Source organism: Ischnura elegans, chromosome 6 (assembly GCF_921293095.1).
Source record: "Ischnura elegans chromosome 6, ioIscEleg1.1, whole genome shotgun sequence".
NCBI classification, from domain to species: domain Eukaryota; kingdom Metazoa; phylum Arthropoda; class Insecta; order Odonata; family Coenagrionidae; genus Ischnura; species Ischnura elegans.
The window spans coordinates 80,418,547-80,441,412 of record NC_060251.1 but is presented as its reverse complement, the minus strand read 5'-3'; the positions used below and the strand labels follow the sequence as shown (position 1 = coordinate 80,441,412).

Below are 22,866 nucleotides of genomic sequence, written 5' to 3'. Positions count from 1 at the left end.
GAGCACAGAAATATATACTTTCACTTCTTATGGGGAATTTTAGAAATCGTTTTCAGAGACAGTGATTGGACGATTTCAGATTTCAAACACTCTTCAAGACCAGGATCGTTTTATTTTTAGAGTATATAAATAGCACGTATTTGAGTAGAGAGACTTTTTTTTACCACCGACGATACTGATGTGTGCTTGTATTGTAATTATTAACCTTCACTCATTATTACTCCCTTAAATTGAGATTACCTTACGATTTCACTGTTACCGGTGCTTATGTTGTCGTTTAAGAGTAAATATATGTGAGTATCTGTTTTATATGTACATATAAAAATATCAAATGGAGGTATTTGAAACTAGTGATCATATTCATACATCTGGGAAAGAATGAAACACTCTATAATAAATGGAAATAATATTGAGTCGCCTCAATGTACACTCTTCGTATTAGTGAACGAATTTTCCGGGTAATTTAAGTAACCTGTTCACTGAATATGATCTCTTGTGATTGGATTTATTAAGTTCGTCATTTGAATGGGTAAGCTCTGCAAGAACATTAATTTAGATGCTATGTGATTGGTTTTCCAATACATGGAAGGCATTCAATATTTCAATCGTCCTAGTAAGCAAATGGATTTTCTACCACGTACCTCTACAAACAGTTTATATTCTCAGTATTAAATTTTAATTTGGCATGAAGCGTGAAAGACCTAAATGTGCGTATTTTGGATATAATCAATCCTATTTTTGGGTTAGCGATTGCCGGTATCCAAACAAAATTATTGTGTTTCCTGTAGATATAATTTTTGGCTAATTTGAACTTACCATTGATCCTTTTTTCGAATATCATGCGGTTATAACAATCAGAAACTTGGAACACACTTGTGACACTCATAAATCATCGTCCGGAATATCCATACGATACTTTGTAAAACGTGATAAAATTAAATATTATGAAATACTCTCGGTATTATTTCACTATTTTTTTACTTTCAACTGGCTTTGTTATCTAAAGCATCATTTTTGAGATCAAACAGAAAAATAAAAAGTTATCGTGATTCTTTTCCCACATCACCGCATTAGCCTCCCTCGGATATACCGCATTATTTATTCCCTTGGAAAATAGCACCTCTCACATCGATATAGGCTTTGTGATATTAAGTCCCTCAATTAATAATGGAGGGGGTTTCTCCGGCTCAAATGCCTTCTTGATAATTTGATAATATGCAATTGTTTATTACTCCAACAAATAAAAGTACAGAATAGAATTAATTACATAAAACGGAGTAGCTTTAGGTAGCCATTAAGGACAACCTGTTTTTTGGCTACCATTATTTACATAGGGTCATGCTGACATATAAACATTTGAATTGAAGCAAGCACAACATTTGAATTGAAGCAAGTACGTACATATATTACATGGTATTATATGACAGAAAAAAATCCTCCACACTTTGCATTCTAAACAACCAAGACTGAATATTTTTCATAATTACGTTATTATTTTTTGCTTTCAGACATGAATCGGGTAATAAGTTGTACACTTTTGGCCCTATAAACAAGAAACAACGTTTATACAGCGTAAGGTTAGTCCTTGGTAAAGTAATACGTGATCTTCGTAGGGTGAATGAAGGATGGTTGTATAATAAGTATTTCCACTTCTCATGAAAAATCGACGTAAAACCTTGTAAATGAAAAGATGTCTCAAGGGAAGCAAGCCTATACTATAAAATAAAGGAAAGGAACTTTCATCACTGCTCTTTTTTAAAATTACTCTAATAAGCCTTTTTTGTAGTACAACAATGGATCATATAGAATTTTTATCAGCTACACCCCAACTAAACACACCGTAGTTTAGCCTGGTATTTACTGGAGCGTTATAAATGAGTTTCAAAAAATATGTTGGGCATTTGTTAACCCTCACTTCTCCTTCACTTCCCATGTTTCTCTTCCTACCGCATGCAATAATTCTAAAAGTTTCTATCAATTTTCCAGCGATCCCAGTTCCGCTGCCTCCCTAATACATAACTTCAACTCCATGGCATACTGGTCATCCTCACTTCTCCTCTGCCTACAGCCTGTTTTTGAAGCCTTCCTCCTCAGTTATATCCGCTAGCTTATGCCCCCACCTTCATAACAGCATTCCCTTGTTTCTCAGTTAATGTACTATCTCCAGTGTTTATATTTCCTTTCGATTTTTTCTACTAATTTTTATAATATCTTTATTCATCGATGAACCCACTGTAAATTTTTTTGCCGTTTTGGAGACGTTTCAAAATAACTGTAAAATAAATTAATTTTGTCCCAGAGAATTAGGGCGAGGGAAATTAGGAAGAGAAAGGTTGGGGAAAAAGGAATGGCAATAGGAGGGGGGGGGTGGTGGTGGAAGGATACTGTTGATAAATGAACTTAATAATCACTAAAAATGTATTGTAATTGTGCTAAGTATTTTCAATCATGTTTAATGATACTAACTCTATTTTTAGAAATCCTTACTTTTTTTATTATTTTACGTTATTTTTTGTGAATCACATGGCCTTTTCAAAAGAAATTAGAACATAGGTTGCTCTTAATTCCAAAGAAGTACGGGTAATAATGAGCCATTTTTGTCAAAGCTTTGCAAAAGTTAGCATGCCGAAAATTGAAAACTGTTTATACCTATATGTTCCTGTATGTATTTAACCTATATATTTTATGATGTACTTGAAATTAAAACCTTTTATGAAAAATAGTCCGTGCTATTAATTCGTTAAATTTTGCCTAAAGAGGCCGTGATCGATCTAAATGATGTTTCTCTTGTTACATTATATAACAAGTTTTCAAACAAAGGCATTTTGTCTGTTTTACATTATTGGTCTATTGCTTCATTGAATAAAAGTATGTATACAAAAGCATTTACTCCCATGAAACGATACTTTTGCGTCCACCACAGTGGTATTAACATAGCTACCAGCTGTAATATTTATAAAGTCTCTTTAGTAGAGTTCGCAAATTTCAACTGCCTCCAGAGCAAACTTTTTTCAGGGAAATAATAGTATTTTCATCTTTTAATGATAGAACTAATTAGATAGTGACATTTAATGCCTAGGAACAAAATCGTAATGTATATTAATCGAACCATCACTTATCAGGACTTTTTTTAAAATTTCGTTCGCCTAAATGATACACATTGCCGCGCTTTTGCCTTGAGAGATGTTTTTGCATCCACGTTTGTTCCATCTGAGTCATCCAGGGCGAAAAAAATTGAGCATCCTCTGTTGCCGGCCGAGAGGATGGACCCTCGCACTTCCAAGAACTGGAGTCAGCACGTTCCGTATCGCCTTGCTTCGTGTGTGGCGCTTGTCAGCTTACTTAGGGACGGTCCTTAGGCCATTCCGCATGACGCAATCTGCATGGCGGGTATTCGTCCACCGTACGTGAGAGAATCTTTGAGTTCGGGCCACACATACTGTGAAATCTGTACCAAGCGGCCACATAAAGGGCTGAATAAAATTGACCGCTCAGGAAGATTACCACAGAATCATTATGATTATATGGGTACATTTATAAAATTTTAATTTCATGTATAATTTTCTTGATGTCAAGAATTATAAAGTATTTGAAATGTGGTGCTATCGAGAAGTGATGAAGATAAAAATGGATCGACCGAGTGATACTCGTAAAAGGCTAGCAAGAGTGGGAGAGAATAGTTGTCCTCTAGAAACCATAAGAAGGAGACGGGACAACTAAATGAACCACATTATGGGGCATTATGGCCTGATGAATCCAATCGTCGTAAGGCAATTGGACGGGAAGTACGGCCAAGGAAGGTCCCTAACGAGTTAAATTATTTTATTATTAAATCATTCTACCGTTTAAGGTAGGTTTGCATGGAGCTTCAAGAAGCATTCCGGCATTTTTCCCTCCCATATCAAGTAATTAAGGGTATATAAGAGAAGATATACCTAAGTATAAAAAGGTTAGTAGGTTGAAGGATTGAGTGGAGAGCTGCGTCAAATCAATCTTCGGATTGATGCTTTATGATGATGATAAAAATTCCATTCCCAGGGGCATAAATGACGCAATAGCGCTCAAAGGCCACGGAGGGTCGGCTGTTTTTGTACAAATTCGATAAAATCAAGCTCTTTATAGCACTCTTTAGGTGTTCTTCGGAAAGCAGAGTCTCTATATTGGAGTTGATCAATTCGCAAGGGTTGCTTCATACTTTTTGGAAGTGTAAAGGTCTGGGGCTGGACACTTAAGTTTCGGTAGTAGGGTGAAAAAATATGGCCGATTCTTATAGTGATTCAGATCTCATTTAATAAGAATATTTAAATCCATATTGCAGCCATTCTGCTGCTACGAAGATGTGCGTAAAAATCCGTAACGTTTTCGCTACCTAAAATATTAAATTGTCTCAGTAATTTACTTCTCTTCCAGTCAAGATATTGATTTTTTGTTTGCTTTGGCGAAACTGCACTTAAAGGAGTACCAAATTCATTGATGTATTTAACAGGAGTGTTTGGTGAAAGCATATTCTATACTGGTTATCAAATTCCGTATTTTAGTTAAAATACCTTATGTTGGGTGGAGTTAATTGCACACCTCGGGTAACTATCACTCTCAATTAATACTTGTTTGCTTGCTTACGCCATGTTTTGTGTGTTAACTTTATCAAATGTTTCAGCTGTATTGCACCAAATTGGGCACTTGACACTATACATTATTATTACTTTCTTCTTTCTCTTATTAAAATAATTAGTTTTACTAAATTCTAAAGTCGTCCAATTGTGTCCACAGTGAGTGGCTTTATTTCCACGTCATGCATCTATCTCCTCCTTTTAGGATTTTCACAAATAAATATGCCCCGGAACTTGATTACCAAAAAAATATTTTACGCATTTCTATTCTGTCTTCATTAGCCCAATTTAATCTCAGTGTTTTATTTTTTCTATTTAATCTGGATTTCAAAATGCATGCCTTAAATCAGGTTTGGAAGCACTCCGTAAGCACAAAATAAAATATTGCCGGAATCTGTAACGGTGATTTAACTCCTTGTTCATTGTTCCGCATATAAAATTTTGCGCAGTCGCGCCGCTGGCTTCGTAATATCATCGCCCTTCGCTTTCTTTCAGTAATTGCGTCACATCCGTTATTGCTCGGTGTGAATGTCCTCTTCGTAAAAGGGCAAAAGGTAGATGAATTTCTTGAGTTTACCCTAGTGTAGGAATTCTGTTTTCGGATTATTTTTGATAAAGTTATGTATGGAATAATTTTTGGCTATGCAGCTATTTGGGAAGGGATGAGATTTGATGATATTAACAATATTTTAGGTCGTAGATGAAACTTAATTTGAGATCCTGATGTGTTATGAGTATTAATGGCGTTTCATGGATCGAAACCTTGAATTTTGAGGTATTAGGATAAAAAAGGGCTTAAAATGAAGCAATACTACAATGAAGCAATGTAGACACTTAAAAACATAAGAAAGCTGGCATTTGGAATTTTATGCAAGAGATTAAAGAAAACGATGACTCGGATCCTAATGCAGGACCCTAATTGTTACATTTATCGAGAAGATACATGAAAATGAATATGATGAATCAATCTCTATCGTCTAGTAATATTTTGCCTTTATTATTAAAAATTTCAAGCTCATTCATTTTTCCGTATTTGAAATGTAAAAATGTTTCTTATGAGAAAATACTGAGGTCCAATTTTCAAATTTGAAAGCACGCAAATATGGAAAAGGGTTTACTCAATCATCATCACTGGTCAATGATGATTATTTTGACGCAGCTCTCCACTCGATTCTCTTATCAGCTTATCTTTTCAAAATATTTCGTATTTCTTATTCTAAACGTATTTCTTCTCTTTCACATCTTTCTTTACCGATTCCACATATTTTATCGACGTCTTCGTTTTACCTACGTTCTTGCTGCCGACTTGTTCCTCTATGATTGTCTTCATTAGCCCATCATGTCTCAAGGTGTGGCCTATGAGGTTGTTCCGTCTTCTTATCAAGGTTTTATACTAGGCTTCTCTTCTCTCTTTGAAATGTCTTCTTTGATCTCTCCCCTACTGTAAGTGTTCATGCTTCACTTCGGTAGAGATGAATACTCCAAATGTAAATTATGAAAAATTGTTTTCTTACTTCTAAGTTAAAATTTCCCGCTGTTAAGATTTTGGGAGGACGCTCTCTTCGCATGGGCTTCTTTACTGATAGTTTTTTTCTTCTTTCTTCCATCGCTACATATTCTACTTGCTATCGCTACTTATTCTGCTTAAAAGAGAATTCAAATTTCCAGTTTTTTCCCTATTTTAATGTTATTCTTGACATTTCTCTTCCGAAGTACATTAAAATCATAGTGTTCTATGTGATTATTTTCAGCTGATATAGCAGAAAGTTTCCATTTGATAGAATAAGATGCAGACGAGGAATGCACCACAAAAAAGAACTGTATTACGGGTATAGCTTTTTTGGAGAAGTATATTGTTGGAGAGATTCACAGGTACACAGGGATAAAAACAGTGGTGTCATGGTGACGGAACGTCGTTCCGGAACTGGTTGAGAAAAGACATAGTCATAGTACACTTTTATCAATTTTGGTGCCTCAAAATTTCTATTAAATACATTCGTAACCACAGCAAGTACTTATTAAATATTATAAAATATGCAGACGTAACTTTTAATGAAAAAACACAGAGTAATATTTCACTAGTAAAAAAAGTCAAGGAAAGTGCGTTCCGGCACTGCTAATTTTGCCATAACATTACTGGATAAAAAGTGTCTATATGTTAACAACTTAGTTGGCCACATTTTGAGGCACGATGGTCTGATGAAGACAATCGTTGAAAGACAAGTGGAAGGGAAAAAGGGCAAGGGACGGCCCCGAATGAGTTATATAGGACAGGTTATAAAGGAAGTAAAAGAGAATAAATATGTAGCTATGAAGAGATTAGCGGATAGGAGAGAGAAATGGAGAGCTGCGTCGAACCAATTTTAGGATTGTTGACTAATGATGATGATGATGATGTTAACTTTTACCTTCACTTGATCCGAACAGGGCCTCTGCCAGGAAAACAATCGGGTTCATCTGTATAGGGGGTATATTTCTGGACGTTCATTTTTAGGGGTACACCTAACTCTTTATATCCCAAGCATTTTGGAAAGGGGTTAGAGCACCTAGACCCCCCTCCCAACTCACTCGCTACGGTCTTAGGCACATTCTGGATGCAAACCATGCAACCATGACTTTGCCACGAGTCCTGCATTATCGAATTCATCTTCCAGGGCAACGAACTCGCATTCCAATCGATTATTGCGAGAACTAATGCCCTTATCGTCGCTTTATTTACATTCGTATTTCAGACCATTCGATCGAAAAATCCCCATATCGCCCGAGACGATGTCGTATGGAGGAAAAAAGGCCCGCTCGATACATTGATCACGTTAGAATACGTGGCCCGTAAAAATTTACGATGCCGCCTTTCCGGCAAATGAGTCATCATAAGAAATGGCGTGTTTATATCAGTGTGTCCCATTCTGAACGATAGCAGCAATTTTCTAAGCGGGGCGATTATCATTTGTCTACCTATGCCAAGCCTATATGGTTTGCATTAATATTTTTTTCGCGTAACTCTCCAGTTTGACCTCCAATCCGTAGTAAATTTTCCTATTTTTCATATTTTACAACGTTATATTATATACTCTCTTTCTTGTGTGTCCTTCTGGGGAACATATTTCAACTCGAATTTCGATCACTTTCTTATTAACTGGAGCGCTTAAATTTTCAGCATATCGTAGAACTGGATGACAGTGCAACGTTATTACACTTTTACTACGATTGGAAGAGTACATCGAGTAATATTTAGAAATAAAAATTAAATATGGAGTTCTAAAAAAGGGCCACTCATATGCAATGGAGGAGCTGAAATCAAAGTCGGTGCAATAATTTTTTTATAATCACTTGGACATGGGTATCCTAGATATAGGTAAAAGTGCCATTGGGAGGATTTTTGGCGCCCTTTTTCCCTGAATTTTGTTTATTTCTTCCCTAGAAATTGTATTTATCTTCGTATTTTCTGCACATGCTGTCAATAGGTGCAACTTCATACTCAAAGCACTATCATGGTGTCCTGATAGTAATCGAAGTTGCGTTTTACGTCATGCACTGGGTACATAATAAGTAAAATAACATGCATCGCCATGCCGCCTGGTTTTGATTAGTCGATTGATTTTGACTCACAATTTTTCCGCCTTGGGCAATAAAATAAATGTTTTCCGTTGAGAAAAAGTCTATCATTTCAGTGATATTTTTAAACTACGTTTATTTATTTATTATAACATTAAATTTGCTCGACAATTGACATGCAAGTACCGCTATCGCCTGCCCCTCATATTTCCTTTGCTTTCGCTGTGATCATTATTCATAGTTTTGGATTTTTATATAGTTTTCATACTTATCCGCATGTAAAGATGAATCAAATTGGTTGGTCATTCAAGTGCAGTGGAACCTACCCTAACGAAGTCTTCTATTCAGCGGCCACGTGAATAAACGGCTACTTACCCTAGGAACTGTACATGTTTCCCCTATAATCCAAGTAAATTTTATCTCTTTTAACCGCCAACCTCTTCGAATGTCAACGGACACATATTTTCGGCCAATGTTCAACCTTTAAGAGTTCAGCCCCAGCCTTAAATTCCGCAAAAATCTTTCTCCGGTCTCGGTGGCGGCGGTTTAAAGTCCTCGCCAGCCAAACAAGAGATTACGGGTTCGAGTCCCGCCTGGTTAGTTTGCCCCTATCTGGAGCATGGAGTTGTACTTGCTCGTGTAATTATTAAATTGCTGAAAAGCCCTGATGTAAAAGGCCAATATGTGCTGTTTTCGGTGGTATGGGAATAAATAATTAAAGTATCGTCTGGAATCATTTTTCCATTCTGAAACACTTTGTTCCAAAATGCGCATAAAAATTGTTTAATGGAGCTCCTATTAAACTAGACGCCCTTTCGTGTCCTGGAATCGGCACTGTGTTATTCGTACCCCTGGAAATGACACTTATTCATAAAAAAATACAATTCAAGCCGGAAAATCGTGACATTTTTTTAGGTAGAAAATTAGTTAATGACTCATTTTATTATAACTCATTCCTGAAAATCTTATATTTACTCTTCCTATTTATTTATTCTCCATATTAGCTGCCACTTTTCTTCAACCGGTTCGGTAGCGCTTAAGACAGGTTTCTCCGCATACCATTGACATCTATTCAAGACATTGAGGCATTCACGCGGGATTACCATTGTTTGCGTGCTTATAAGTAGCACGTACTAAAATCTCCAACCGCTCTTATGGAAAATTTTCCCACATGAACCGATAACGGTGTATTATTGAAGAATCCTATTGCCATTGGTAGTGGGAATAATTGTGTAATGCCAGCCACATACTTGGAGATCTCCTAACACAAAACTTGCTTTACCTCAAATGTGGACTCTTCGAGTCTTCTTCTCTGAAGTAACTCATTCCACGTCCTTCAAACAGGCATTCTTTCCATTGAATTTAGATTTAATGTGCCAATTCATCACTGACTATTACGCGATACATTTATTTCCGTATCTAGAAGGGTTGCCGAAAGAAGAATCTATAGGCAAGCCAGAGCTGGTGAGAGAATCTTATTGTGTATGAAGTTAAGACTAGCGAAGGGTCTGATGAGAGTAGCGCTTTACTACTCGTAAAAGTGAAATTTCAGGAAAGAGGATAAGAATAGACTGAATGAGAAGGGACTCAGGGAGGTGGATTTTACTTATAAATGCATGGGGACCACCTGAGCGAATTAAAAATACGTGAATGTTTTGCTTGTGGTGTCCAAATGCTTTACGTGGGATTAGAAATGGCGACCCATCGAGAACTAACTAAACACTCTGCCCACCAGGGCTACCTCACTTCCCATTGTGGAATTGCGCTGTTAATTTAAAAAAAATAAGTTCTCGAGAGAATCGTTATTTATGGGTTTAAATGAAAAGATAGTTAAGAGTGTGATTTGGAGTGTAGCGCTTTACAGTGCGGAAACGTGGACACTAAGGAAGGAGGACGAGAGAAGACTAGAGGCATTCGATATGTGGGTATGGAGAAGAATGGAGAAGGTGAAATGGACAGAGAGGAGGAGAAACGAGGAAAAGCTGGAAATGGTGGGTGATGAGAGGCAGCTTCCAAATGAGATACGGAGGAGACGGGAGGTATGGATGAGGGAGTACGTAGCGTGGAGGCGATGTTGAAAACGGTATTAGAGGGTAGAATGTCAGGTAAACGAGGGAGGGGAAGGAAGAGGATAGGATTTTTAGATAGATTGAAAGGGAGTAGGTCTTTGTGAATGGAAGAGGACGGTGTGTGAAGGAATGCGAGGCTGCCAGAATACGTCTTAAGTACTCCATGGAAACCTACCTTAATCGGTAGAATACTTTAATCTTCTTCTTCCTTCCAGGATTAGGCTACTAAGCCTGTTCCGGCTCCACATTACCATCTTTTTCTTGGTCTTCCAACACTTCTTTTGCCATTTGGTTGATAATCCATTGCTTGTTTTGGAATTATTTCATTTGGCATTCGAAGTACATGTTCCTTCCATCTCTGTTTGTAGAATACTTTAATAATAATAATAATTGTAGCAACCATCGATTTTCCCACAGATGATGATGAAAATCGTTGGACTACTTTAATTAAATCTGATCACACACAGTTAGTTGAAATCATAGCGACAAGGTTGGTTGGGCAATGCGAATGTAGCCGATCTTATTGCTCCGTATGTCCACTGATGCACGGCTCGCTAAATACGATGCATGCGAGGACGTTGTCCATTCCTGAAGACCATTATCAAATAAAATTAAAGGCGCATAACTTCCGTTAAGTGGGCGCGAAAGAAGCAAAGACGTCTGTTGGGGTGAGTTTGTCGACCTAAGTGGCTTTTCGGAACGCTGCCCTTAGCCCCGTTTCCGACCCTTGCCTCCGCTCAATCATTTTTTATGCGTCGTTGGAAAGGGTCAGAGTTTCGGAGAAACAGGCGGGGGCAGAATACAATAGTAATGCAATCCGGAAATTAGTATGAAAAGGCGGTCCTCTTTGAGTAATCGTCGTAACCCAAGCCGCATGCCCGCTTCCGGGCCGGGCTCGTGGTAATTATGAATCTATTCCCTCATCAATTATGTTTTTATCTATTTAGAGGGTAAATAGTATACCGTCCGTACACTGGGAGATTCGGTAGCCTTTTTGAACTTGTTGTTGGTGGATGAATGAAATGGTCTTAAATCGGGAATGACCCTGTTGAACCATAACGGCGTAATACAAGTAAGTGTGACTACATTGAGATGTTTATTTTTCAGCAATCTCATTATCTCTTGTAATTTTTCTTGCATACTATATGATAATTGCATGAATATGATGGTTTAGTGACGACTTAGCGTAAGCTAATGACAATTACGAATCTATTTCCTCGTCTATGATAAACTCAAGGTTTTATAGTGTTAACAGAATACCGTATTTTTAATGACTCGCTTCCAAGACGTTTTTTGTCCGTTTAACGACCACATTAGCATGTAATTCTTAACTTAAATTGACTATGAAATTGACTGACGGGGCATTGACCTTAAGTTATTATTTAATGAAGTCTTATGTCTAAAAATGGCGCACACTTTCTTAAAACTACTTATTGGGTGTTATGAATGAGTATTGGATACTTCATAGCGTGAACCATGCGTTTATATGGATTAAATTGGTTTTTCCATGTATTTTTTTGCTGATGGCTAATTTTCACGGTATGAATCCAGGTTGGTTTTCTCAGTGGCTTAACGATTGGGGGGGGGGGGGTATAGATCCCCCCCAAAGCCTAAGAGAAATAAAATTAATTAAAACTATTGTCTATTTTTGACATATAATAATAACTGCATTCGCTTAAATTTAAATTATTAGTGCCAAAATGATGTAAAATGTATTTACAGGCATTTTATTATTATTCATTCATATCCCCCACCCCAGGCCATCCCAGGGCCACCCCAGGCCATCTCATCCCCCCCAAAGCATATTCTTAGTCACACCACTGGATTTTCTTGTGTTGTATGTCAGAGACGGCCGCGGGAATTTGTCGACTAACTTTTTAGAAACTTATAAAATGGAGTGTGGAATAATCTGTGAAACCGATTTCAAAACCTGAAATAATGTGCATAAAAATACAAGTCGATGACTTAAAGACGTTTGATGGGCATGGAGGAGAATGTTTCATAAAGAATGACGAAGCACTGGTACGCTAAGAGGTAGTAATAGGCTATAAGTAACGTCACGTTCTCTTCACGTTTTAATTCCATCGAATCAGCGGAAGTTTAATTGAATGATTCATGACTTGGTATGTAGCCTCTTCTTCGCTAAGCAATAGGATCTAAGTATCGCCATCGTTAATGTTCCCTGAAATATGTCATCCTTTGCTTCCGGAATTTTCCAACCACCGGCTTTTCTGCGAAGTCATTTCTCCAGAGCAGTTATTGATTCAGAGATCTTTCTACGCTATGTGCATAAGCCGATTCCAAAGTTGTGCCGTGAAATATTTTTCTCCGTTAATCGAATTAGTTCTATGGTTATAGAATGCAATAAGCAAAAGAAATACTATATACATACCAGTAATCATGTGTCACTGAAAACAAAAAGTGTTTTCATAAAAATCTAAAACGGATATATTTTCTAATATTGCAGGCATATTTCGTGATTGGGTACTTTTTTTGCGTCTTAGATGTGGCACAAAAAGTTTTAAAGGAACCTGAGGACTCTACGGTAAAATTGACAAATAAATTTAAAAAAATGCGATAGAGTTTTAAATCGTATAGATAACGGAAACATATTAATGCTGGTAGTGCCCTAAGGTGAGTTATATAATGGGATAATAAATCCTTCGGGCTTCGCTTAAGAATGGTGATTTGAAGAGAAGGCTTGAATGAATTTTGGGTAAAAGACGAATAAAAGTTGTATTTTTACATTATCATACCAGTTTCTATTTTGACACATTTTTCATGCGTTAAAAATGTTTTAGGATTCAAACTTCTTGAAGCTCAGGGTCGAACTATATCACGCATTGACGCCATTTACATTTATTCGTTATAACGCGTAGCCTTCAAATACCATATTTTGATATTAAAAATAAATGTTTACGGTACTTCATTATAATTTATAGATAAAATCATATGTTGCCTTAAATTATAATAAAAATTACGTACGTTTTATCTCAAATATTTTCTACTTTCAGGTAAGTGGCTGCGATACGACCTGGCAAATATTTATTGGTCTGTTCGAGAAACTGTGAGTACTACCATTCAGTAGTAATACACGTAAGTGTTCAACGTTTCACGTTCTCGACCCTTTCATTGTGGAATTGAGAGAAAAATTACCATTCTTTTGAATGAGCCATAAGGTTAACCCCGGATATTTTTACTTTCCATTTAAATAGAAACTAATTTACTGAAATTAAGACAAATAAAAATGCTTCAATCATATCCTGCAGTTCATTTGATGCGGCGTGAGATAAAGTGATTTCCGTCGTAAACTGTTGGTACCGGAATTACATTTTAAGATTCTTATTATTCTTATTACGTACACTACTGCAATAAATGATGTTTTTATACTCTTTATTGGTAGACAGTAAAGGATATAATCTCCGTAACTACATGCTATGAGGTAAGATAGAGCTACAATACAAAATTTCATCGGCGCAAATAACAGGTGACCACAGCCGAGCACAGAAGTAGAGCAGAAGTTGGACGTGGATTGCATTGTCCCTAACGCAGTATTTTGGAGAATAAAAAATAATAAGTACCTAAAATTTGCGAGATGATAGAAAGTCTCTCATCCTTTTTTGCGCTCTTATTCGGCGTTTGTTTTGGAAAATTATTCTTATAATTAATAAAATACTGAAAAAATACATTTATTCTACTATTAGCGTGGTCGGTGAAATTATTTGAAGACTTTGTAGTTGGGTACCGTCAACGTCGCTCAGACTTCGAAGTCGCGGAGCGTCTTAATGGAAAAGGGAATGTTTGGCATTATGCTTCCTAAGATTATGCAGATATAAGAGGGATAATCGGCTATTAATCATAGGATTATCTATGAAATGGAAAAATGCGAGATTTTGTGATGGATTGATTTACACAAAGAGCGAATAAGATAGGTGGGTTCGGAGTAGACCCCCCCTATGTCATGTTCATGAGGAGCACTCGGAAAAGGGTGGGAGTTCCCCACAATAAATGAATACCCACCACCGAGCTCCCATAATAAGCATAATTTTTAATTTCTCCACTATTTTTCTCTATAAAATTTCAGTATATTGAAACCCGTCTTCCCTGCTTTTCCTCCTGACTATTGAAGTGGTACAAAAAATATTTCGTGAAAGAAGGAATAATCGTCTATTGCTCATAAGACTGTGAATTATATGGAAAAATCTGAGGTTTTGTGATGGTTTTATTTTTACGAAGGAAGTATCTGAATTGAAATATTCTCTTTATTAGAATTTCATTTGATAACTTTATTTCGTATTATAACACCGAAGTTGATGGTGTCATTGCTGGATTTAGCTTTTGTTTATTACGCGGCCACATTCAGTGCTCTTGTATTTACTCTCGACAGTGGTGCCATCAGTTTTCCCTTCGTATCTTCTGACCGGTCCCCTTCACTTCAGTATCGTCTCGCGATCTTTTTTCATCGTGGGCAGTGGTTTCACGGTGAGTGCGGGAACGCGTTCCGGCAGTAGTTAACAATAGACTTAACAGTAAAATAACAACACTTTCAGCAATTTTGCTGCCACAAAATTTCTAATATGTACATTAGTAACCAAAACAAAAAAAATTTGTGATAAAATGTAAATAATATGTAAAAACACACAGAGTAATATTTCACTTCTAAAAAAGTTTAGGAAAGTGCGTTCCGGCACTGCTAATTTTGCTATGACGTCACTGGTCGTTGGTAAAATGGCTCATTAGATTTGTTTGGTCGGTAACTTACGTTCGTTTATGCACAGAAGGAATACGTGAGTACGGTGGCTATTAACAGATTTTTTTCTTTATGCAAACGAGGCGAGGCGAAAAATAATGAAGTTAGGTGGCGTACACTAATTACATGAGGAGATTTCTGCGACATTGGACCCCCTCTCCCACCTTAGTGAGATATCGTGAGATTTGGGTGGACCCCCTCCCACTAATCTCACGAGAGATTGTTTAAAATACGTATTTTCAGTGTAAATATGTTAATCAATGCTTTCTTGTGTTGGATTTATTGAGAAAAAACAATTTGATTAATTATTTTTATTTAACACTTGTTAAGACTAGTATTAAAATCACTAATATCGCAATCTTACATTGTTTCTTGCGGATAAAAATTACGTGATACTTGCCATAACGTCTCCCACCCTCACCGCCATGTGAGATCGGGTGAAAAACGACTTAACCCCCCTAAACGCCTCACATAATTAATAGGTGCCCCCTTTGAACGCCACAAGTCTTTAACCCTAATAAAAGTTTAAGAGCATATCTTTTTATGCTTAACAGTTATATGCTGGGCTGCGCATATTTCAAATACAAGTATTTTAAAATACGTATTTGAAATACATTTGTAAGTTGTACTTGGTATTTCAAATACACTACCTCAAGCTATTATCAATAACAGACGCTTTGTTACTTCCCCAAAAAAATTCTATTTTATGACTGGTTTCGGCTATTACACCATTATCAAACACAGATAATATTTGATGATGGTGTAACAGCCGAAACCGGTCATGAAACAGAAATTTTTTGTGGAAGTAACGAAGTGCCTGCTATTGATAACATGGAGCCCTTCCACCACGTACAGTCTTCAAGTTTCGATTTAGCATCGAGGTATTTTGCATTTTGTATTTCAACTACAGATTTTTGATATTTTCCCATTATAAAATAAAAAATACATTTGTAAAATACTTTTGAAGTAGTTGTGATAACACTTCCGTCACATTCTACTTCAGAGATAACTTCGTTTTTTTCATGTTCACAACTATCCATCACATGCCAAGGTAGGTTATATATTTTTTTAAGATCTCTCAGTGTCCATACAAATGTATTTTGTATACTAAGAAGTATTTAAAGCACTATTTTGTGGTTTGTTTTCAAATGTCCAAGTCATAGGTATTTTGTATTTTGATTTTCAAATAAATTTGGAGCGGTATTTTGTATTTCAAATACATTTTTTATCATAATATTAATATTTATTGGCTCTGAGTACAATAACCATAAGAGCACCAATTCAAAAGTTCAAATATAGTTGTGTGCTTAAGGAGTTTTAAAATTCCATGGAGCAAACATCACATTAAGGTAATTGTGACAAAATGAGAAAAGCGTTGAAAATTAAGTATAAACATAATATCAGAATATGTCACGTACGATAAACCTAAGGGAGTAGTACAACAATATCAAAATGGCATAATTTTTCTATTGTGAACATAACCAAAAGCAAAAACTGTACTAGAGTACTGAAGAAAGAAAACAATTATAACATGTTTGTAAATCAATGCAATTAAAGACAATATAATTAATAATAAACTAATAACAAAACAATTGGAAAAATCGCCGCTGATTCTTTTTGGTATGTTCTGAGACAAATAACAAATACTGGAAAACAGCGTCACAAGATTTTTTGTGTATACTAAATCTTTTTTCTTTGGAACGCTAATTAGTATTTCAAATGCTTCTCGGCCTGTACTTTGCCTAAGCCTGATGCTAAACAATGTTTCTTACCCCCCCCCCCCCCTGCCCCAATTTTCGCATATATCGACTCCGAAGCGAAACGTCTTGCGATCCGCGCAGCACCGGAACCTTTGCTACTCGCGCACTCCGCGGGAATTCTGCCAGGCGGTGTCTCACGTCGCTCGGGCTCGCAGACGGGTCTGCCGCACTCACCCTTCTTTCCGCAAGGGCACATGTTTCCCCCTCCCCTCTCCTCCACCCCCACCTCCCATAAGCCTCCCCTCCCTTGCCTCACACCCCCGTGTGGCCCTCCCCTCCTGACTCGACCCACCCTCCCCTCCGACTTTCCCCTTCGCCGGTCCCGCTTCCCCTCCGAGGACCTCACACCACGGCCGTATATGTCTACCCATACTCTCCCACACCCTCGCCCGAGCCGCCCGACTTCGGTTACCTCCGCGCTCGCTCGTGTCTCTCCGCCGCCAGCCGTCACCTCCCCTACTTCCCTCCCCTCCGCGACGAAGCGGTCCGAAAGGAGACTCACTTCTCCCTGCGGCAACTCCGGCCAGATGGTCCGTGAGAGACAGAGCTGAATGGACGTGAATGGTGCAGAGCTCCGTGTTTGACCACACAGTTTATAATAGCGTGTACAGTCCGACATCTCGTTCCCCCCCGGTGATACAAATTCGTCTTCAAGTTTGTGATCGGACCCCTTATCATCTCATCCCCCCCAGAAATTCTCGTGGTGACTGTGTTTAGAAGACCTAGCAATTGCAAAGCAAAACAGTGACAACGGTTACGTTTGTGGGAGGCGTCAGCGGTGTTGAGGATTTAATGTAAACCCCGCAGCCTCTCCCACCTGGTTTCTTGTGGTTGGTGGTGTCTTGCACCAAAACAGAGCACTGTCAACCTTCGCGATGGGATTGTTTCTAGTGACCTGTACGTGTTTGACGAGGCGGTTGTGGTAAACACACGGCAAAGGGAGAGAGAGAAAAAAAAACGTGACGGATAGTAATAGTGCCTTGACGGCGTGACTGGCCGGTTAAGGCCCCTTTCGCGTGCCGCCGCTGAGTTTTCTCTTCCACCGTATCACATAATCCTCCTCCACCGTTGGTTCGTTCATCGTCAGCGGCCACCTTCCCCTCTCCCCAGCCTCTGCTGCTACACTCTACGCCGGTGTTTGGAGCGAGTCTCGACAGCGCGCGTGCCTTGTGCTTTTTTACACTCACTCGTACGTATTATACGCGCCCGCGTGGAGGATATATACACACACCTCGTGACTCCTTCGACCCTAAACCCCCGAGTTCTGTTGGTGTTTTGTTCCGAGTGGTGAATCCGTGTGTTCGTGAATTGTGTGATTGTTTTCCGTGACTCGGCGAGTGGGCGGTGCAGCCACAACTCCTTGTTGCGGAGTCGACCTCGAAAGTAAAAAGTGAGAGAGAGAACTTTTCGAAAACACTACCCCTTTTTTCCCCGTGAGTACCAACTTTACTTTTTTCCACTACGATCACACACGTAATCCCTTTTGTTTCTTTCTCTTATCGTCTCATCCGTTCGCTTTCTCCGTTCATTCTCCTCCCCGCTCTCCTCCCATTCTCTCTCTCTCTCTGAATCCTTCGCCGTGGGCGGACCCGGAGACCGTGGGAAAGCCGTCGAGGGCCCCCGCCGCCGCCAGTCGCTTCGCCCACGCCCCAGCGCAGCGGACCGCCCGTCCGACAGCCCGCCCGCCTTGCACGGGGGGCCGTGGGATGCCTCCGCCGCCGCGGCGACCCGTCTGCTCCTCCTCCGCCTCCTCCCCGGCCGCCTCCCCGCGCGTCGCGACACCGCCGCGGCCCCTGCCGCCGCGACAAGAGGCCGCCCCCGCCGCCGGCGGCAACCGCAGCCGAACGCAGCGACTATGATGGGGGCAGCCGGCAACAGCGAAGCGGACGGTCCCCGACGAAGACCCCCGCCCGCGGGGGCGCCGGACCTACCCGCGCCGCACATTCCAAGGGTCCAGCCGAACACGACGGCGCACCCCGAAGTCATTGACGATATGGAGGAGGCGAAGAGGCAGAGGCTCTCCGCCGAAGATGTTGATTCGCAGGAGAAGATGGCGGGGGGTCTTCTGCCGGACCCCACCGCGACCCCTTGGACGACCGCTGTCAACTCGACGCGGAAGCTCGTCTCGTTTTACCTTCGCTCCACGGCTGCGTTCCTGAGGTCACACGGGTTCCTCGCGAGGTTCACAGGTGAGTCGGGGCTGTCAGCGCCTTCACGTAAGAGTTGACACTGCTCTTCGCATTGGTCTTAGTTCGCCTGACTCGTTTTCGAGTCGGATGTTTGGTGTATCGCAGACGATGTTCATGTTTCAAGCGCCGGCTGTTGTTCCCCAGTGTTAATCATCCGTTATTAGCCACAAACACCTTAAAGTTATCTTTTACCCTAACGATTTCTTATATGTTGTCGTCATAGTGAAATTGTTGTCGTTTGGGTTTTGAATTTCTTAAACTTAGGCCATTTATTCGCTCTTTGGTTAAAGGTAAATTATTTTATCCAATGGTAAATTATCGGTTTGGATTGTTCTTCGTGGAACATTTTACTTAACAGGACGGGCTGTATGTATTCTGCGTTCGAAGTCACCTCCGTAATTCGCCATAATATCTATTATCTGTTAGAATTCAGTGTCCTTGTTGTACTTAGTTTTTGATTTTCGTACTGGCGGGCGTAATTTGGTTATTGTCAGTGTGTTAGAAAAGTACAAAATAGCTACTTTCGGTTCGAGGTTAGCGCAATACGTTTCATTTGTACTTGTTCGATTCACCTATTACAGGGATATATTTTGTAGATGGTTTAGCCATGCTTTCTTTTAAAAATACCGGCATCACGTACATAAAAATGTAACCATTCCATCACGATCGCGGTGATGAGGCGGTCGCGCGATCAAGACCCATTAGCGATTAGGAGTGGTTTATGGAGGCCCACTCCTAGATATGTCCCAGATCTTGTAGTTACATTTTTACCCTCTTCGATTTTTAGCCAGTACAAGGTCATGAAGTGAAACTTGCATGATGATATTTAGTATCTTATATCGCACATTTCCCTTGTTAATGTGCACGTGTAGGATTTCGCTCAAATTCGTTGCAATGTGATCCTGAAGCAATAACATAAGAGTAACTTTTAAGTTTCCAGAGGTCCTGTAGCTGTGTGTGAAGTTTAACTGGTTTAGTTGGTATCCTTGTTTATTTCATTTGAGCGTAAACGAACTTTCCAAATGCTGTGTTTTGAAATCCTTTGTGACCAATGTTGCGATTACTTTTCGCAAGTAATGGGGACAAGTTATTTTTGCGAGAAAAAACATTTGGTTTTGGTTCCTTTTGCGACTCGATCCAGTGAGTCCTAGTTATTCATTGCAGCCTATTGCGTGAAGTGGCAGAGTTATTAGGCGGAATAAAATGCCCTCTATACTGGCTCTTGGTTTTTTCGCCCTCTGCGTAGACCAGGCAAACATATCTTGGTAGTTTACTCGTGGATTTCAAGTCGGGGCCAGTGTGGTGAATTTCTTAATGTCAAATGCGCTCCTCTCGTTGGGATGGCAGCCTCATTTGAGTGTTGTTTTACAAAAATGCGGCGCATAGCTGCACGGTCGTCCACTCGTAAGGAGAGTTCTTGAACCTCCGTAACGCACGGATTCATCTTAATGACGCTGGCGTCCGGTCGAGCTATACACGCTGCAACTGTTGCCACAACCTCTCCACCGGTTAGTTCTCTGTACCCTCTTTATATTAAGACATGCTAAACGTACTTCTTCCGGTTTGACGACCCTCACCGGGAGAATCACGCATTCCGCGAACTTGAGTTGAGCTTGAACATATACACGCTGCGTTCGGTAGAGTCTGTAATACACTCTAAATTATTTTCCAATTATGCCCCCGTGCATTCAGTTTTACAAGTAGACGAGAAAGTTAATATTTTTATTTTACTCGATCACGAATAAACAATGTCACTTCCATCTTTTAACTATCCATTTCATACGATATCTTTCGTCTTTTGGTCTTGTCATTGTAGTAGTATCATTTGTAATTTTGTGAAATTTTTCTTTTTTCCGCGGAAAAAATTGACGCTCAGCATCTATAATATTATTTTCTTCTCTTTATCGTGTTTTCCGCTAATTTTCTGAAATGTTTATACGACTTTTTCTCTAGAAGATTGGTGCTTTTAATGTCAGTTGCGTTACGAGGCCAATGTCGCTTTGAAATGATTGCCTTGCGTTCTCGAGAGGAGTGTCTTGAAGTGACCGCGTTATCTAGAAAAGAGTAGGTGGCGAGTAAATTCTTATGTTTTACGTCCTTTTCTTTACTTGTTGTTTATCTTAAACTAGTGATATTGATCACTTTGTGTGAGATTTGAGCTTGCTTCCATATTACCATGTTTCCTCATACTACGTTGTCGATTAACTATCTGCCAAGTCTTCTTAGATGATGCAAGTCCTTTGGAAAGTGAATGAAGAGATTTGATGAACATAAAATGGTTTTCTTCTCTGGAATGAGTCGCGAGAATGGAACGTTTCTGAAGTTGAGGCGAAGTGATAGTCGTGATTTCTCTCAATAATTGTTCTTTTTAACGGTCATTCCCCGTAAAATGAGTAATGAAGGAAGAATTAATGTACTCGTCCATTTCTCATTCCTTCGAGAACCTACAAGTATGGCAAAGATCCCATATTGATGAACCTACAAAGTTCACTGGTCTTGACATTCGTAGACCTAATTTTTTAAATGATTGTGCGGCGTAATAAAATCGTTTAATGCTGGTAAATCGTCCATGAATATCCCTTTAATATACTTATGAAGTTGTACTTTCGTTTCTTGTGAACAGATATTCAATTAATGGAATTAATTTTTTGCTTTCGGTGACGCCGAAAGTCTGGAAGAAATTGAGTTTTGGAGTAGCCTCTGTCGCTCTCTTGCATGGAAATATCAAAAAATTCTCCAAGTACCTTTCTTAGAAATGATACCGCCGTAACGAGTAATTTGAGTGAATCCTTGTCTATATCTCGAGAGATTACGAGTCGTTCTCTCTTGACTCCGTAAGCGTCACTTCCTGTATAACGCCGTGGTTTCCCACTTTTCGTATTAGCATGCGAAGAACCCGCGTGAGCATCCTCGGCGTCTCTTTTTTTTTTCCAACTTTTTAAATGTGTGTCCTCCCCTTCCGAAACCTTTCGTGTACGGAATATTAACTCATCATTCGGTTCTCGCATCCTTTGCCGCTAGATGCAGGTAGACGGGTAGGTAGGTAGGTAATCCGGTATAGCCGCTAAAATTAGACGGTCGTCCCTCGGCGTGAGATCTCAATGCGATGTCACGTATTTCATTTGACGGACGGAAGCGTGAGTCATGATGGAGATAAGTGCCATTGGATTGATACTGACTTCCTCAGGGGTACCCACCTACCTTACTACTACACCTGCGCCATTCACGGAACATGAAATCTTCGAAGGCGTGCGTAGTGTGTTTTTGAATGGAAGAGACTCATAGTATTTTCCGAGAAGTGAGCTTTCACGATTTCTGTCTTTTGAGTCGGAAATCGTCGCTATCAATCATTTGGGTAAAATCACTACAGCACATCCTGGGACGTAGCCAAGAAATTTGATAAGTCCTTATCATTCTCCTGAGTATAACATAACGCTAGTACATCGAGCTCTCGGTGATAATGAAGAACCAAAATATAATTTTTAAAGAGCGTTATCGATGGAAACATGGTAGCATCATAAATCTGTGTGTTTTTTCAATTGAATAAATGATTATGTTCGGTCTATAGGAATGCGTATGATGTGTATAGGGGGATATCAGGGTAAAATTTAAAGGAACCGTCATTTGTAGCTTTTATAATAGACTTTGCTGGCCAAAAATTCGGTCTCTTTCTCAGTTCACGTTTACAATCGCTCTAGAAGATATCTGTGGATTGCAACCATTATATTTTTGGCCGATTTCCTAAATTTCACTCCTTCCCTAGATTCAACGAAAACTGGTGAGGAAGGCCGAAACCTCGGCAGTGATGATATTTGAACTTCAAAGGATACCCTTATCCATTCAAAGCTGGACTTTTTTTTCTGTGATTTTTGAATGGGAGAATAGTCTATCCTTCCTAGTTAGTTTCTAGGCCTCCTCGTCTTCGCTCGCCCA

General features: G+C 39.3%; 1 protein-coding gene across 2 annotated transcripts in view; it reads left to right on the top strand.

Moving 5' to 3' along the window:
- LOC124161060 overlaps positions 1-22,866 on the top strand; it is a 926,716-nt gene that overhangs the window by 626,809 nt on the left and 277,041 nt on the right. Inside the window, exon 1 of one of the 2 annotated variants that reach the window (XM_046537228.1) lies at positions 17,255-18,933. The exons of the other annotated variant lie outside the window; for it this stretch is intronic. Coding sequence (XP_046393184.1) covers positions 18,600-18,933 — 334 coding nt within the window. The 5' untranslated portion in view covers positions 17,255-18,599. Of the gene's footprint in view, positions 1-17,254; positions 18,934-22,866 lie in introns of those variants that run through there. 2 annotated transcript variants of the gene reach the window in all.